Source organism: Rattus norvegicus, chromosome 13 (genome assembly GCF_021556685.1).
Source record: "Rattus norvegicus strain SHRSP/BbbUtx chromosome 13, alternate assembly SHRSP_T2T, whole genome shotgun sequence".
NCBI classification, from domain to species: domain Eukaryota; kingdom Metazoa; phylum Chordata; class Mammalia; order Rodentia; family Muridae; genus Rattus; species Rattus norvegicus.
In genome coordinates, this window is record NC_141546.1 from 9,937,273 (window position 1) to 9,956,350 (window position 19,078).

Consider the following 19,078-nt stretch of genomic DNA (forward strand, 5'->3'; position numbering starts at 1 on the left):
ATGTAAATAAGAAATACCCATTGTAATAAAGATGGAGAAAACAACTTCAATTTTCTGTCACTATTAACTATCTTTTTTGTGCACATGCTTTGTCTTGCTGACTGTGTTGATTTTTGGTTCATTCATTTTTAAATAATGTCTCTCTAGGTAGCTGAGAATGATGAAATGACAAAGATTGCAAGACATTTTTTAGACTTTGCCTCCAAACAAATTGGAAGGCAAGATTAGAGTCCTGAAAGTCGTTTTTGTCATTAACATAAGTACTAAGGCATCCATGCACATATACACACTCATATACATACAGAGAAAGAGAGGGAGAGGGAGAGGGAGAGGGAGAGGGAGAGGGAGAGAGAGAGAGAGAGAGAGAGAGAGAGAGAGAGAGAGAGAGAGAGAGAGAGAGAGAGACTGGCATGATCATGGGATTCTTGGCAAGGCTTAATGTATTTAAAGTATGTGGAGACTGGGATTGATCCCTAACAGCAACAGCATCTACAAATTACTCAGAAACTACACAGATCAATTATTGTTTCAACTCCACATTCATTTTTTGCTTATCAACATAACCTTCTAAAAGAAATAGCCTTTCACCCTCAGTACTGTCCTTCCAGGAAATTTAAACAGAAACTGAAGGTCAAGTGCTTCTGAGCAAGTCTTTAGTTTGGTACAGAGAAGATTTGCTTTGTGTGCCTTGTTTTGTTTTCAACAATGTTTGTCCTTCTTTATACTGATTTTTCCCAGTGACCACTTTTGTGTTCCCCTTTCTTTTAATACAGGTATCATAGCAGTGGTGACATTTGTCACTTTTTGTGTAATCGGAATCATGATCTGCTTCCTTTATCAACATAAGCAGTCACACCGCACCAATCAGACGAAGGAGAAGGAATACCCAGAGACTTTAAGCAATTCATTTAGAAATGTCATTGACTTGCAAAACACAGCCAGCGAGTGCAAACGGGAATACTTCATCTGAACCATAGCAGGATTACCTGGTCTGCCTTTTTTAAACTGTTTTCTCTCTCTTTTCTCTTCTCTTTCCTGACTTGTAATTTAGGGATTCTCTTTCTCTCACTTACCATTGATTTTCTGGAACACACATGATCCACCAGAAACACCAATCTCCTTTACCCAGCTTATGAGCTCAGGTAGTTGTAGCTACTGTAGTCCTTTGACATATGTGTCATTGTGAAAATGACCAATGGAGACACAGACTTTGCTATTTTAAACAAATAGTCACATGTGCCTCTCTTTGTAGTCCAGTTTCTAAACTTCACTCATTAGTTTCTTAGGTACTTGGTCTTGCAACCGTACATTAGAATTGAGTTCTGTGGTGTCTGTCTTTAACAATCATTCCTGCCTAATACCTTATTCTTATATATTTCACCTTTATGGGAGAAAATGGAGTTTGTCTGTGACAAAGAAAGCAGTGTTAACTCTTTCTTTAAGCAGTGTGTTTATCAAGGAGCCCAATAGAGTAGGAAGGTAGGTATGAGGGAATGTAAATTCACCTTGGAAAGTAACATTGATTCTCAATGCCCTGTGAGAAAGGGGCATTGGGAGATATTATGTCACAAAGAAATACATTTAAAACTGAGAAAACTTTGTGTGTGTGTGTGTCTGTGTGTGTGTGTCTCTGTGTGTGTGTGTGTCTATGATGTGTATTCAGCATAACCAGACTTGAAATAAAAATCTAAAATAGTTCCATGAAATGTCTTAGGCCATCTTAAGTCAGCATCTAAAGAAACTGAAGAGAAAAAACAAAAACAAAGAAATCGAAAGCATTGAATGAACAAGAAGATCTATCAACAAAATTTATGTCTGATGATCCAATCAAGAAAGTTCAAGTAAGAGAACAGTGTGAAGGTTAGTAGGATTCACGTTTTAGAACTCATGTAATGAGTTCACTCTGACAACTGAGCTTTTTTCTAAGAGCAAGGGACTGGCTGTGGGCAGATGTTGTCACCACCAGATCAGAGGATTAAGTCCTTAGTTTGTAAAGCACATCACATTTTATACCTGCACTCACATACACATAGGTGTCCCATGCACTTGACTTTATTTGCCTAAAGAAGTCAGTAAAGCATCTCAGGCTTTTGGTTCTTTTGGTAGTAAAGCATATATTTCACTCAAAGAAGTCACTTGAATATGTTAATTGTATATAATCCTGGTTATATTATGGTGACAATATTCTTAACTCTGTCCTTGGACCACCTTAGAGAAAAGATAAGGAGGAACTATTTAAACACTTTAGGACCTAGTTACTGCTAGAGGAAAGATCCTTAATGAAAAAGTACTAGTCAGTTCACGTTGCATGGTAGGTCTGACTTATGGAGTAGCTACTTAACAGTGAGTAGGGAATCTATCTTCTTAGTAAATGTCCTTGCCCTTCACTGTCTAGCACTTCTCTGGAAAAGGAGATCCCACACAAGCTTTATCCAGTTTTGAATTTATTGCATTTCTTCCCTCTAAAGTTACAGAGGTAAAGATTGAGTGTGACGCAACTATGAGACATACTCCTAAGTATATGTCCTTTCCTTAAAAGTTTCTATGAATTCTGACATACCCTCTTCCTCTTTAGTATATTCTTATTTATTATAGTAAATTTATTTAAAGCATCTCTAATAAGCATGCTCTTTTCAATTTTTCTATCATTAATAATAGAAATGATTGTCTAATAAAATGAGACATATTGAGAGTCTACTTCCTTCTTTTCCTTTATCTCAGTTCTACAAATCTACTTTTGAATTTTCTTACCTCTATAAAATGCCATACAAATAACTTTATTGATTTGCTGCATATTCCTCTGTTACCAGAAATAAATGCCTTTCTTAAGTTTAGCTCTAATCATCTATAATAGTGACATGACAAGTAAAGTAAGAGTATTCACACTGGAAGAGTTGTTTTACTAGAGTGCTTAGAAGCAAGTACCATATTTTGCTGCCATGATATTCATGGATACATATTGTTACAAAAAATTCCATGTGTATAGTTCCCTAGTCCAATTAGATCTATTTACTGATAATCATGAATAGAAATGCAAAAAGCCTGCCTTTGCCCTTGGAATAGCACACATTTTACTGTCTTCAATCTGGGATGTGAAGGCTATTCAGACATGTAAACAAAATGTATGATATATGCCAAGTTGGTGCATTATTGTAAGTTATCTCAGGGCTACATCAGAATTTCCACACAATTCCATACCACACATCACGTGAAAATCTGTTAATCCTCACCCTCATACAATGAGTGACATCAAAGTGAGCATCAGGGGTCAGTATGGGGGCAGTGAAGATCTATTGGTTTCTGTATGTATTCAATTATGTTATAGAAACAGAAATCTACTCATGGCAACAGAAACCAGAGACCAAGGACTATATATAATTAATGTGTAAACCATTTCCAGTAGTTTCTAGAAATGAATACATTTCTGGACTCTTCTTAGAATTTTGCATCTTATTTATTAATCTACCAGATGAATGCTTGATTTCTCTTCATCAAGCTACCTATGCGTCCATACAAACAAATGTCTACAGAAGGTAGTAAATTAACTCTTTGAACAAAGAAAGAACAAATCATCCCTATATCAACCACAATGTTTTTGGATAGGTTTACTACATATCTATGGCTAGTCTGGGACTCTTTGATAAATCAGGTGCTTGTAAACACTCAAAGAGAACCACCTGACACTGCCATGGTTTAATCCATCATCTCTGCCTATATCAGATACATTTGAAAGGTTGCCAAATTTTCTATATTATTGTTAAGGCATTCCAAATATATGGCTCTGCATTTAGAAGACCCATGTAATGTCTCTAGGCAGAAAACAATAGTCTCTACTTCCGCCAACCTCTGGAATCCACTTATGCCATGGGTTTTTCAATATCTTTTAAGCTGCTTGGTCGTTTGACATCTTTAACTCGCCACACTCTGCCCTAAAGAACTAATTGACTATATTTTTGGAAATCTCTGAGAACTAGAAATCATCTATTAAGTGAATAATTAATAAGTATTTTGTCCTTATAAATGAGGTCATATTTATGTGTCTGATATATATATATTTCTATTAGAAAGTTTATGCACACTCTCTCTCCATACCATATCACCTTAATTATAAGACTCAAACTGGGAAGGTACATTCGAATCATCCTCCTGGTATCTATTGGCATGGACTCCAATCTACGGAACTGTTGTTTTAGTGTGTTTGTCTACCAACCTCTTCATTTCTTTTGAATTCCCTAGAGCTAAAATCTATAAACACTATTATATCAACCATCTGTCAAGAAGCTTCTGGACATCTACATTTTCCTGCTCCTCATTGTTCCTGAAATCATTGCTTGGGTATGCTTGTCCCTCAACTGTCCTCCAGGTCTTGTTTCAATTAATAAATAAACATGCAAAGTAGCAAAGGTGGATAATGGAAGGGCGGTTCAGGAAAATGTGAACATGCTTCAGTTATTGAAGGATGGCTGAGGGCTGTTTCATGTCTCTCACACAGATTAGAAATGATTTATTTAAAAGATTCATACTTTATCTGAAGCACTTCTGTATACCAGTTCATGAGGATTTCTCAGTGTATCTTTGACTTTACCCAAAGTCTTCCTCATGTCATTTGTTCAGAAAATGTTTCTGTTTCTTTTTTTCATCCCTGTAATCAAAAAGTCTAAACAGTTGGTCTATTTAAAAGGGGAGAATGTATAACACACACACACACACACACACACACACACACACACACACAAACATACACAAACACACACACACACACACACACACAAACAAAACACCCTTACACACACATACAAAGATATGAAGGGAGGAAGAAGGAAAGACCAAAAAGAGAGAGACAGACAAGGAGACAGAGACAGAGAGATTAAAATTAGTAGGGCTATTTTTCAAATATTATCTAGGAAACTGTAGGATCAGCACTTTCTTTTAGAAATTCTTTAAATGCATCAGGCAAAGTTCTCATGAGTGGCTTTGCTATTTTTGAGTGAATCTTCCCCTCCTCTTACTTATCACTAAGGTACTCTATGGAAGAGCAAGTAGCATATTTTGTAGTGAAACAGTGAAATTTGTATGCTGGTACATTATTATTTGTAAAGTTTACAGTCTACAAAGTGGTTAAGTAAAAATAAGAAAGACTTAAGTAACAGTGGGCTTTTCTGCTAGAGCAGAATTGATAGGATTTAGTCAAGGAGAAAAGGAATATACATAAAACAGGTAATGCCTGTTAGAGGTGAAGATTGCCAAATCTTCCACTGTTAAGTAAAGGGTTTTGTTTTATTCTGGCTCCTAACTAAGGAGTGTTTTTCATGCATTTGTCTTACACCTTAGGGAAGAGGAAACATTACAGGGCTTGAATGAGAAATATTTTACTTATCCACATCCAGCATTTTCATTCTACCCTCATGATTTTAAAGTACATTAGGACAGTGCATGTATGCTTTGGAATTATCACCACAATGAATGTATCTGCCCAGGGTGAGTACCATAATTGCTGCTTTAAGTAAAATAAACTATTATCAAGACTCTCAGGTCCATTGCCCTTAATCAAATGCTCCATGGATGGAAGAAAAGAAATGTTGGAGTTACTCAAGTGTCTTTCCTACCCCTTAATTGGTCATACCATCTTGGCATCTATAATGAGAGAAAGCTGTGAAAGTATCCATCCACTATAGCATATACTTCAGACAGACAACACCTAACACTCTCTGAGCACTTTTCCATTGATGCTCTTAGTACACAAGTCAAAGTTGCATCAAAGAGCAGACTGATATTATGAAGCTTGCCTCAAGTTATAATAAAGTTAATGTGTGCCAATGATTACAGTCTGGTCACAATTTTATTATCATTGTATAGTTCCATACTTTAAATTCCAAGAGTAAACCTCAGAGGACCTTAAAAAGGCATGGGGTAAGCAGAACAGGGCTCTGTCACCATGAAGCCTCCTTGAATGACTGCCCCTGATGGAGACATTTTCACTGTAAACTTAGAGGATAACTGAAAGAGCCTCTGCCTAGTTATACTTCCATATTATAGTCAGCCATATCCCAATGACATAAATGAAGTACTAGCTTAATTGCTTCTCTTTGAATGGCAGTAACAAGTATAATCTTGTCCTGCATTAAATTCTTTTGCAAAATAAGGAAAGTAAATAACCATACCTTGCATAAAGTAGTGTGGTTTAATCATGAGAATGACTTTGTATTTTTTTTTTATTAACTTGAGTATTTCTTATATACATTTCGAGTGTTATTCCCTTTCCCGGTTTCTGGGCAAACATCCCCCTCCCCCCTCCCCTTCCTTATGGGTGGTCCCCTCCCCATCCTCCCCTCCTTGCCGCCCTCCCCCCATAGACTAGTTCACTGGGAGTTCAGTCTTAGCAGGACCCAGGGCTTCCCCTTCCACTGGTGCTCTTACTAGGATATTCATTGCTACCTATGAGGTCAGAGTCCAGGGTCAGTCCATGTATAGTCTTTAGGTAGTGGCTTAGTCCCTGGAAGCTCTGGTTGCTTGGCATTGTTGTACATATGGGGTCTGGAGCTCCTTCAAGCTCTTCGAGTTCTTTCTCTGATTCCTTCAACGGGGGTCCCATTCTCAGTTCAGTGGTTTGCTGCTGGCATTCGCCTCTGTATTTGCTGTATTCTGGCTGTGTCTCTCAGGAGCGATCTACATCCAGCTCCTGTCAGCCTGCACTTCTTTGCTTCATCCATCTTGTCTAATTGCATGGCTGTATATGTATGGGCCACATGTGGGGCAGGCTCTGAATGGGTGTTCCTTCTGTCTCTATTTTAATCTTTGCCTCTCTATTCCCTGCAAGGGTATTCTTGTTCCCCTTTAAAGAAGGAGTGAAGCATTCACATTTTGATCATCTGTCTTGAGTTTCATGTGTTCTAGGCATCTAGGGTAATTCAAGCATTTGGGCTAATAGCCACTTATCAATGAGTGCATACCATGTGTGTTTCTCTGTGATTGGGTTACCTAACTCAGGATGATATTTTCCAGTTCCAACCATTTGCCTACGAATTTCATAAAGTCATTGTTTTTGATAGCTGAGTAATATTCCATTGTGTAGATGTACCACATTTTCTGTATCCATTCCTCTGTTGAAGGGCATCTGACTTTGAATTTGTGGAGGGTGAATGCCAGTAATTTTCTCCTGAACTTGGCAGTAGACAGGTTTCCTAATTTCCTATAATTTCTTTAAGAAACATATTCTACTGCCACCTAGCCTATAGCAGGGAAGTAGAACATAATGAATTTAAGACACGCAACATAGCACATTCTATTTATACCAAATATAGTAAGAAAAATTCCCATTTGGTTCATGAAATTTCAAATAATTATCATTTTAATTTTAAATGAGATATTAGAGTCTTTCTGGCATTGCCTTTCTTTCCTTGGAAGAATGAGAGGTCAGGGAGATAACTTTTAGAAAGTGAATAGCAAATTATAGAAGTACTTTGTAGATATACACAAAAGTATATATCATTCTTTTGATAAAAGCACAACAGAGGCAAAGAGACCATTTTTCTTTTTCTGGATATTATGTCTTTTGTTCCTGTAACAGAATCTTCAGTCTCTTGTGATGTTGTATTATTCCAAGTCTGTTATATAGGTAATGTAACATATTTTAATTCATTGTATGGAGAAAATTAAAGTTAACCTTATATTTCTTTGTTTTCTATGTTACTTGCTGTACAGAAGAATTATTTGTAAATGTTGTATATTTAATAAAGAGAACATTTTGTATTCTTTTGTGTGGATCACACATTTGTTTTTCTATGTTCTTCTTTGGTTAATGAGGAATCAAGTAATTAATCAGTCAATGCTTACTTTGATTTCTTTTATCATTCACTACAATGAGAAACACACACACACACACACACACACAAGAACACAAGACTTCTACATTTTTTTCAATGTAGCTAAAAATAGAAGTATCATCTAGGTTTCTCTCATGTTTAACTGATTTGTTCCAAACTGCATGTCAAGCAAAAAAGTGCACCTGAGGAAGCTCAATGATTTAGTAAAAAGATTTCTGAACCATGATGACTTCAGCATCTCACAGATATGTATTGTCCTAGTGACCTGTTCTTAGTATCCACATATATTACCTCAACTTTTCGTCTTCTTTTGCCTATATTTATGCCTTATGGAAGCCTGTTACTTAGCAATAGCTCTATGTTTGAAAGATTAAAGGTACATTGCTCCAAAATAGAATTGTTATCCTATAGTATTTATCTAGATTTGTGATTATTAGTCATCTGTTAAACATAGACTTGTACATAAAGAAAACTGAATGTGGTTTAATGACCTGGTGACATAGATCAGTTGGTAAAGTGCTTCCTAGTATGCATAAGAATCCATGATAGCCTTATCATCCATAAGGCATGATAGCAAGCCTTAAATAAATAGGTCATTGTGAAGCACACATATAATTACTATATTGCTCAGGGTAGAAAGGCAGGAGAAATAAAAGGTCCAAGTTCATCATTGGTTAAAAAAGTGAGAATGAGGCCAGTCTGACCTACAGAAGACTGACTCATACAAAGAGAAACAGAAACTCTATAAGTGGTATTGTCTGTTAATCAGAACACTTACAAAATCCTTAAGCTGGTCAGTCTTAAAGAGACTTACAGAGAGCAGGCGTGAAGCAGGAAAAAGACGGAGCTAAAACTTGTAAATAATGTAGCACTGGAAATAACAGGCATTGTTTTACTTCTCAGTGCTTCTCAGTACAGAAAAACCTCAATGAGGTTTCCTAATAGAATGGAGGAGAACATGGGAGAAAAGAGAATCTAAAGATTGGATGGAGAGTTGATTGACACAACAAATGAATAGAAAAAAAATTGTATTTGTAGTGTGTAGTAGAATAGAGGCTATTATTTAAAGGAAATTGGCTACATGGAATTCATTTGGAAATATTCTGAGGATTTTTATGAGTCATAATAAAGAGTGTGGCAAAGTAATTTGGATGTTTGTTGATGGGACAAAGAAATAGAGAACTTCATGAATCAAAGCTTAGAACCACACATTTTAAGAGTTGTATGGTAAATCCAGTTCTTTTTAATCTTTTCTTTTCTTTCTTTCTTTCTTTATTTCTTTTTTTTACAAAATATCTAAGTATTGTCCCACCTAGTTTTGTGACTCAGAATGAATTAAGCACTGAAATCACCAGTTTTTCTATTAAAATTTGACAAGAAAAATCTTCACAGATCTGGAAGAGCAAATTAAAGAATTCTTGTACATGACTTAGCCAAATGTACACAAACTGGTGTCCTCCATAGGCTACTTAACATTAACTCTGTATGTGTGATTGTGTGGGTGTATACATCCAATGCATGCACATAGGCCTGTGGAGGGCTATATCTCTCAACCACTCTATATAATATTTTATAATACATATTCTCTCATTGAACTCTCACCTGGAGTGTCAAGTCCTGATTGATGAGGGAAGGGACAGCATGATCCCATGTCCCTCCCTTGTAGGAAAGACAGCAGAAGATGGGTCTCCATGAGTGCTGATGGCTTCTGTAGATGTGGTGCTTGTTTTCAGAATAATGTACATAATGCTCCTTCTTTTGAAAATGTTCTCCCTGCCAATGTTAATGACTCCATGATAATTCCAAGCAACATAACTTCAGAAGGTGTGGGTATGTCTAATGTTCCTCAGGAAATTGATAAATTCTGTGATCTTAAGACAGCCCTTAAGGCTGTAGAAAAAAATCTCTGAAAACATGAGTTCAAAAATGTATAAGTTTTCAACTACACAAAATACAAGGATGCGATATGAATTGAATGACTAGCTTCATGGAGCCAAAAGAACAGAGGTAAGTGCACTAATGATTCAGTAACGAGAAAAGGAGAGTTAAACAAAACAAGTCTTGTGGTACAAAAGGAACTTGAGGAATTGAGAGAGTGGTGACATGATAGAATCCCACCCAGCTAAACTTACGGTTTGTGTATACAAATGGAAGTAGCTTTCTGAGTTCAAGATCAGTCTGAAACAGAACAAATTTAAGTTGAGGCATAGTGATCTTAGTGTTGGATCCTACCAAGCTAGCTTATTGCCTATGCTTACAGAGGCAGGTAAATCCCTGAATTCATGTATTATGTTAAGAAAAAAAAGTACTTGCTGACATAGGTATGTGACATAGAGAACTGGATGCACGTGGAAGATATTCCTGCTCAACCATTGTGAGTTATGTTGGAAACATCATCTGCACTTTGATTCTGACTATCATAGTTGAATCTAGTAATGGAGAATAATTTCAATTTGCATAACACCTTTGGAAATTCTCTGAGATATTTTGTTTTAAAGAAATGCTATTACTCATGAAATTCTTAGGCAAATGGATGGAACTAGAAAATGTCATCCTGTGTGAAGTAACCATGTCACCAAACAATACACATGACATGCACTCCCTGATAAGTGGATATTAACCCAAAAGCTCAGAGTATCAAAGATTCAATTTACAAACCATATGAAGCTCAAGAAGAATAAAAGACCAAAATATAGATGCATCAGTCCTTCTTAGAATTGGGAACAAAATACTCACAGGGGGAATTACAGAGGAAAAGAGAGGAGCAGAGACTGAAAGAAAGGCCATCCACAGACTGCCCCACCTGGGTTCCATCCCATATACAGTCACCAAATCCAAACACTATTGCAGATGCCAAGAAGTGCATACTGACAGGAGCCTAATATATTTGTCTCCTAAAAGGCTCTTCCAGAGCCTGATCCATATAGAGTCGTATGCTTGCAGCCAACCATTGATCTTAGTACTAGGTTCCCAATGGAAGAGGTAGAGAAATTACTGGAGGATTTGAAAGAGTTTTCAACCCCATATGAAAAACAAAAGTATTGACCAAGTAGACACCACAGAGTTCCCAGGGACTAAGCCATCATCCAAAGAGTACAGATGGAGGGACTCACGGCTCTAGCCACACATGTAGCACAGTGCCTGGTCAAGTATGAATGGGAAAAGCCCTTTGTCCTGTGAAAGCTCGATGGCCCAGTGTAGAGGAATGCCCGGGGGGGGGGGGTGCAATGGGATAGGTGGTTTCCGGAGGGAAAACCAGGAAAGTAGATAATACTTGAAATGTAAATAAAGAAAATATCCAATAAAAGGAAAGAGAAGGATTATTGGCAATACCTTTCAGTGTCAATTAACTTGACATCAAGGGTTATGGTCAGAAAGTATGTCTTCATATTTCAATCCTTGTAGGGGGATCTGAGACAGTAAACAGTAAGTGCATTGAGGTTTATTCCCTCATTACAAAAAGGATTTCAAAATAATTTTTATGAACTCATAAAAACATGTTTCTTTCCTATATTTTATGGGGCTGAATCACGATCACTTAAAGTGTGAGATAAGTTATTGAAAGATAAGTTGTATCAGACAGAATTGACATTTACATGTGCGCCTGTATTTATTTTAAAAGTACAGGATGAAGAAAAAAGAAATCTGTGTCATTTGTGTGTGTGTGTGTGTGTGTGTGTGTGTGTGTGTGTTGTGTGTGTGTGTGTGTGTGTGTGTGTGTGTGTGTGTGTGTGTCTGTTTTGGTCACAGGTATGCATGCACATGTTTGTATATGTCACTGAAGACTAGAAAGCAATGTCAGAAGTTGTGCTTAAGGAATCATGAATCATGATATGCATGAGCAAATGCCTCTTTCTGGACTCTCACCTGTCTTGGTGTCTGTGCCAGAACCTACAAGTTTTCTGGAACTGCCTGAAATAATTTTTATATTTTATATCTTTATTTCAATAGTTCTCTGTAGCTTAATGCCTATATACGAGGACTGAAAAATTTAGGTCAAGGCCCATGAGGTTGGTCAGGAAAAAGTAAAGTGGGAATAAAACTTTTGTAACATAAGAGAGAAGGGGAAGGAGAGAGACTTAAGATACAGAGATCTGGGTGGTCTTAAATGGCCCTAGGTATATTTCTTTTTTTTCCGTCTTTATTAACTTGAGTATTTCTTATTTACATTTCGATTGTTATTCCCCTTTCCTGGTTTCTGGGACAACATCCCCCTAAACCTCTCTTCCTCCCCTTCTATATAGTGTTCCCCTCCCCATCCTCTCCCCATTATTGTCCTCCCCCCAGCAATTATGTTCACTGGGGGTTCAGTCTTGGCAGGACCAAGGGCTTCCCCTTCCACTGGTGCTTTCACTAGGCTATTCATTGCTACCTATGCAATTGGAGCCCGGGGTCAGTCCATGTATAGTCTTTGGGTAGTGGCTTAGACCCTGGAAGCTCTGGTTGGTTATTTCTTAAGGGATGATTTCTACAGGTCAATTTATCTTATCTAGGTAGGTGGTTTCTATCTTTATCATTTGGTTGTGAGTTTATTATGAGGATTATTGTGGATTGAGAGTTTAACATGTTAATCTGATTGTTAGGTTAAAGTTTGTTAAGTCTTAATTTTACCAGGTAGCTGGAAACAGAGTGTCCTTGGCTAGTAGAGAGCCACTGAGAGAGATACTAACCAGTGATAAATTAGCGTTAGTTCCGTATGGAACTCTAGGGACCAGCATGACCTTGCCATGCTGGAATGATTCACTGACTTCATATATTTGAGAGTAGTGGGGTCAGCATGGTGCTGCTGAGACAAAAGATAACCAAAAGTGCCATGTGGCCCTAATTGTGCCTGTACTAGCATGGGATAAAAGGTTCAGGAATTTTTTAATATTTATCGAAAGAGGTGGCAAATTAATGTGTTGGGAAAGAATCTACTAACAATTTAAGTTTTTAACCTAAAAGTTAAGATTTGAGTTTGATTTTCTTAGTGAGAAAGGGGCAGCACCATTTTGAGTCATGCGATGTCACAAGCACAGGAACCTTAAACAAATGAAACAGAGGCAGTCTGTTTGCAGGCTATAGGTCCCCTGATATGAAAAGTGCAGGCTATCCTGAACACAACAAATTAGAGACTAGAAGCTACCTGTTCCTTTAACAAAAGTTATTTGGACAATGATTTAATTTCGGTATGGTTTATTTGTTTTAAAGATACTATGCTTTACTAAGTCTTTCAGAATACCCACATTCTTCTAATGTGGCTCTACAGGAATTTTGAGTTAAAATCCTGATTAGACAATATGCCTGTTAGTCACTGACTCCAAGTAGAGAGTGGTGATATTTACCAGCTATAGAAATTATTAAAAAATAGTAATACTAGCTACGCCAGACAGAGTGAATATAGACATATATTCTAGAAGCTTTTAATTAATAAAATCTGATGCTTCAGTTAGATAGCTTAACAGATACATGTATATGGACTAAAATCTAGGTTGGACATATTGCTTACTTCTTTTTGGTATTGGTATTAATAAAAGTGTGATTAAATGGTTTTATGAATTACTTCACTATTGCCATATGGCTTGTCAATGCTAGCTAGAGGGGGCTTGTTGTTATTTTTAAAACTACCACAACAGGAGGTTCATATTATCCTAACATTTGCTCCATGGGAATTTTGAGTTGATTTCCTGAAAATCGCAAATTAAAAAGACTTAAAAGGCTCATAAAAGTTTGTTCAGTTTACTTCATTTTCTTAAATTATTTTAATTTTCATAATGGGTATGCTTTGGAGTCTTGTGATTATATTATTTATCTGGGACAGAGTGCAAGATGCAAGCTTCTCTGGTTACAGACTAACTCTATTTTGGGAAAAAGGTTTTGTCTTTGTATTTTTTATAAAGGGTGGTTATTCTGTGGACACCTTCCAATTTTACTGGTCAGATTAGATAGAGGTAGACCTCCTGAAAATGTAGATTCAAGAGAATCAAACAAAAAGAGATCTTGATGACATTAAAATTTTTGTTTTAAGATTTATGTATTACAGAATGTACTGCTTTGATGAAGCTCATCATCAGAAAACTGAACTACCCTTCTTGGATTTCTGCTCTCAGAAACTTTCTGCCAGGTCCAGTCAAGACAGATATCAGGCTACAACAATCATGGGGCAGTCTTCTTAAGAACAAACAACTCCCACATTTGCCCTAACTGGCCCCCCTCACAGGATATCTCAATACTCATGTACAACTTGAAGAAGATTTGAAGAGTCATCGCCCTGATTCCCAAAACTTTGAGAGTCTGAAAGTGGTTATTCTAAGGTTGAATTTTTCTAGAGAATTTAGAAATAGTCATAATTTAACAGGGAGGAATTAGTTCAAGTTGATTGTACAGTCATAATCTCATTTGGTAGAAATCCTTATATTTGCTTCTAAGCTAAAGTTATAATCTTTTAAATTGGTACAGAATGTATTTGACACAAGTTTAGATTTTTTGATATGAATTTATCAATTTTAAATTAAAATTAATATTGTTAATCTCATACATAGACATTGTGCCTATAGAACACATTTAAGTATACAAGGCTTATACCTAGTCCTTTACTGCAAAAAAAATAATAATCTGAGATGATTAAACATGTGAGTTAAGGGGCAGATAGCAAATTCATGGCTCTAAGTTTATTGCTAGAGTGCTTTTAAGATAATTTGTTATGATAAGTAAAGGACAACAGTCTGATTACTTACATAGTCAGATGGTTTTCAAAAATGTCAGAAATTCACAAAATGTGACATTTATTGTTACTTATCATTTGTTGAGACATGTCTACTCCTAACAGCTCCTCTTTGGTGGATTCAAGGAAGAAATTGAGCATCTCTACCTCCAGGTAAAGTAATACACTGTGGCTAGGTAGCCACTGGGCAGAAATTGCCTATTTCATCTAGAGAGAAAATACTGTACAGAAAGGGACACATTGCAGAATAGTCAACTCATAATCTCTGCTGAGTCAGAATGATCAGCCCTTTGTAATTCTGCATTTCAAATGTCTGTCAGATGATCCTGGGCCAGAAGCCTGAAGATCGGTGCTCTTTATTTTGTTAACACAGGACTGTACCAGCAAAAAATTGTCTCTTCGACCTGTCTCAGTTCGGGAATCCATGTTAGGCTTCTTATATTTTCAAACAATATTGGTCATTCTCAGATTTCTGACAGGATTAAAACTAGTTATAGTCTCACGGTCTACTCAGGATGTTTAAGTTTGAGAATACATATTGAATTAGATAGTTATCAAATAGTATATAAGCTAACCAGAATATAACATAGATTTTAAGTCTTTCTTGAGTTGGAATAGATAAGTAAATGTTCTTTTTAACTGATAAAATATTAGACTGGTTGTTAGGTATGTTTATGCTTTAAAAATTAGAAAATGGTAATAGTTGTGCTCAAGTTACATTTGAGAAGAACTTTTTCTTAAATTAGACAGAAAGGGTAAAGTGTAGGTTAATGTCTATATTCAAGTTAGGATTAAAAAAAATTAGGTCAAAGCCCATGACTCGACAGTAAAAAGTAAGGCGGGGACAAAGCTCTTGTAAGGTGGGAGAGAAGGGAAATGTGAGAGAATCAAGATGGAGACAAAGAAGAATGATCCAGATTTGGGTTTTCTTAAATGGCCTAGGTAGTTATGTATATTTCTTAAGGGATGAGTGTCTATAGGTCAATTTATCTTATCTAGGTGGGCAGTTTATATATTTATTATTTGGTTGTGAGTTTATTATGTGGATGTATTATAGATTGAGAATTTAACATATAAATCTGATTGTTGGGTCACAGTTTGTTGAATATTAATTTTACCAGGTACCTGGAAACAGAGAGTTCATGGCAAGTAGAAAGCGACTGGGAGAGTTACTAACCAATGATAAATTAGGGTTAGTTCCATATAACCCTCTGCTGCCAGAACTAACTTTAGGGACAAGCGTGGCAAGGTTCCACACTCGAACGGTTGGTGGACTGCCTGGGTCTGATAGTACTTGGGGTCAGTGTGGAGCCACTGAGGTATATTACTTTGAAGTTCCAGGTGACACTAACTGTGCCAGCAGTAGTATGGAATAAAAGTTCTGGCCTTTTACATTATTTACCACGACAGGTTCTCAACTTCCTAATACTGTAACATTTTTAATACTAATCGTCATGTCATGGTAACCCATAAGATAAGACTATATTACTACTTTACAACTGTTGTTGTGATTGTGTTAAGATTCATAATATAAATATCTGATAAGCAGAATATATGATATACTTCCTCAAATGGGTCAAGGTCAACTGCTTGAAAACTGCTTTAATGGGACCAAAATTAGAGAACTGAAGTTTTTATCTACAAATTTTAAAGTAACGGGTGCTGAAACAAGTTCTTATGCTGGATGCCATACAGGAAGAGTTGGAGTGGTCAAGTGAGCACCCTGGAGGTGGCCTACCATCCTGATCAACTGCAATAGGTCATCTATGGTTCAGCATGACCCCAGGATTGTTTCTTGCTACTGATGTGATTTCTCCTGTTTGTCATTGTCATAGTCCTCATTTACTTGGCTTGTTGTGAATATACACCAGGAGACCCTCACTGCCTATCACTTAGTGTAATTATTCCCTGGGTGGCAGGCTGTCCTGTTGGGCAAACTTTTTGAAGATTATGAAAGTGAAAATCATTGAGATATGCTGACTAGAAGAATTAATAACATTATGGAATGTTTAAGTTGATTTAAATAACTTTGGTAAGTTAGGGTAGTTGAGAGAAATCATAAAGTTAGGAAATTAGGGTATTTGACTGAAAGTTTTAAGTTGGAGTTAGAAATAGTGTGTGCCCTTTCCTGATAGAATAGCAAAAGCTGTTTGAGTGAAAGAAAGGAGTACATTGACTCTTCATTCATTAATAGCATGTAATTGTAGAGGTAGGAAGAATAGGTTTAGGAAAAATTAATGATCAAAGAAATCATATTTCTGAGTTTCTTGATCTTTGATCTAGATAAGAGGTAACTGCTTTTTTTATATGTACCAGGAAATAATAAGGTCATAATTAAAAGCAAATAATTCCAACATGAGAGTAAAAACAAAACAAAACAAACAACAACAAGAACACACACACAGACACACACACACACACACACACACACACACACACACACACACACAAAATATCTTGTTTCATCGATCAGAACCTCCAAAGTAAGAGGTAAGATGATTTGCTTCTTAGTAAGTACAGGTAGTTGTCAACTAAGCATAGGAAAAAAGTATTTTGCTACGATAGACTTGACTTATTAAAAGTTTGTTAATCAATGACTAAAATTACTGCTATGAGATCATTTTGAGTTTTTGGAAAGGATAGATGAGAATGGTTTAGTTAGACCTAAGTTTTATATAAAAATATGTAATCAAGATCCTGTTGTAATTTTATTTTGTGCAACAATTTTGACCTGTTCATTAAGAAAAAAATTTTTTGGTTGATTGTCTCTGTAAATTCTGTAAATATATATTCAGTGGCTATGATGTAATTTTTTTTCCTAATAGACAAAAGACTTTTTTTTCCCCAGGGGTATAACAAGAGATTAAGAGAAGAAATAGATCATTGAAACTTATCCTTTCTCCAAACTTTCTGTGTGTGTGTGTGTGTGTGTGTGTGTGTGTGTGTGTGTGTGTGTGTGTGTGTGCTGATTTCCCTAATTGGGGCAGCTCTGAAGATATATAATGCTGCTAACACTGACAACTGATCAGTTACCTGTCTCAGTTTACTGTCCTATGTCCAAGCTTATCTATGTTATTTTCCCAAGCTGACTTAATTTTTTTCTCTGATGAGCTTATGAAAACAGATTTTGTTTTTATTTTTATTGGTTATTTTATTTATTTACATTTCTGATGTTATTACTCTTACTGGTTTCCTATTTCCCTGCTTCTATGAAAGGAGGGGATCTTCTATGACCCACTCCCATCGTTCCCCTACCCAGGTGAACTGAACCTTCATAGAACCAAGGACCTCCCCTCCTGTTCATGCCAGATAAGGCCATACTCTGCTTCATATGCAGCTGGAGCCGTGGATCTTTCCACGTGTACTTTTTGTTTGCTCTCTTGGACCTTGGCAGGGGGTCTGTTTGGTTGATATTATTGTTCTTCCTATAGGGTTGCAAACTCCTTCTATTCCCTAACTTTCTCATGAAAACAAAGTTTGACTGTCTTTGTTTTGGTTACATTCAAAGTTTTGGGTTTTGGCATTACAAGAGGAAGATGCCAGGGTGAACAGAATCTTTTCTTTTCTTATTTTTAAATTGCATTTTTAAATTTGCTTTTTAAATATTATCCTGTTTCCTGGTGTCCCCTTCAGAAACCTGCTATCCAACCTCCACCCTGCTTCTATCAGGGTGCTCCCTCACCCACCCACTTTCTCCCAACTCCCCACCCTGACATTTCCCTACACTGGGGCATAGACAGGATCAAGGGCCTCTTCTCCCAATGATGCTAAAAATGCAGATCATACTCTGCTACATTAGCGGCCGAAGTCAAAAGTCCATCCATGTGTTCCATTTGGATGGTGGTTTTAGACCCTGGGAGCTCTGGGGGAGGGGGTTTGTTTGCTGATTGGTACTGTGTTCTTCTTATGGGGTTGCAAATCCCTTCAGCTACTTCAGTACTTTCTCTACTTTCTCCACTGGGAACCCTGTTCTCAGTTCAATTGCGGGCTGCTAGCATCTGTTTATATATTTGTAAGGATCTGGCAGGGTCTCTCATCAGACAGTTATATCAGGCTCTTGTCAATATACACTTCTTGGCATTTGCAATATTGTCTGGATTTGGTGCTTCAGTATGGGATGGATCCTGAAGGTGGGACAGTCTCTGTTCCAGCTCCACACTTTGTCTCCATATTTACTCCTGTGAGTATTTTAGTTCCCCCTTCTAAGAAGCATTCATATTTCGGTCTTCCTTCTCCATGAGCTTCATGTGGTTTATGAATTGTATCTTGTTTATTCTGAGATTTTGAGCTAATATTTGCTAACCAATGAGTACATACCATGGATGTTCTTTTGCGATTGGTTACCTCTCTCACGATGATATTTTCTAGTTCCATCCATTTGCCTGAGAATTTCATGAAGTCATTACTTTTATTAGCAGAGTAATATTCCATTGTGTAAATATACCACATTTTCAATATCCATTTGTTGTTGTAAAAATATAAAAAAATAAACAAATATGGTTGTCTATACCCCTAGGTCTGGCACCATAGTAACCCAAGATATCTGCTGGAT

General features: G+C 36.7%; 1 protein-coding gene across 2 annotated transcripts in view; it reads left to right on the top strand.

The window, feature by feature from the left end:
* Positions 1-1,593, top strand: part of Cntnap5a (contactin associated protein-like 5A) — a 982,002-nt gene extending 980,409 nt beyond the window's left edge. For both annotated transcript variants that reach the window (XM_087580548.1, NM_001047865.2), the window contains 1 exon segment: positions 774-1,593. In XM_087580548.1, coding sequence (XP_087436674.1) covers positions 774-970 — 197 coding nt within the window. In that variant the 3' untranslated portion in view covers positions 971-1,593.
* Positions 1,594-19,078: the final 17,485 nt, after the last annotated feature.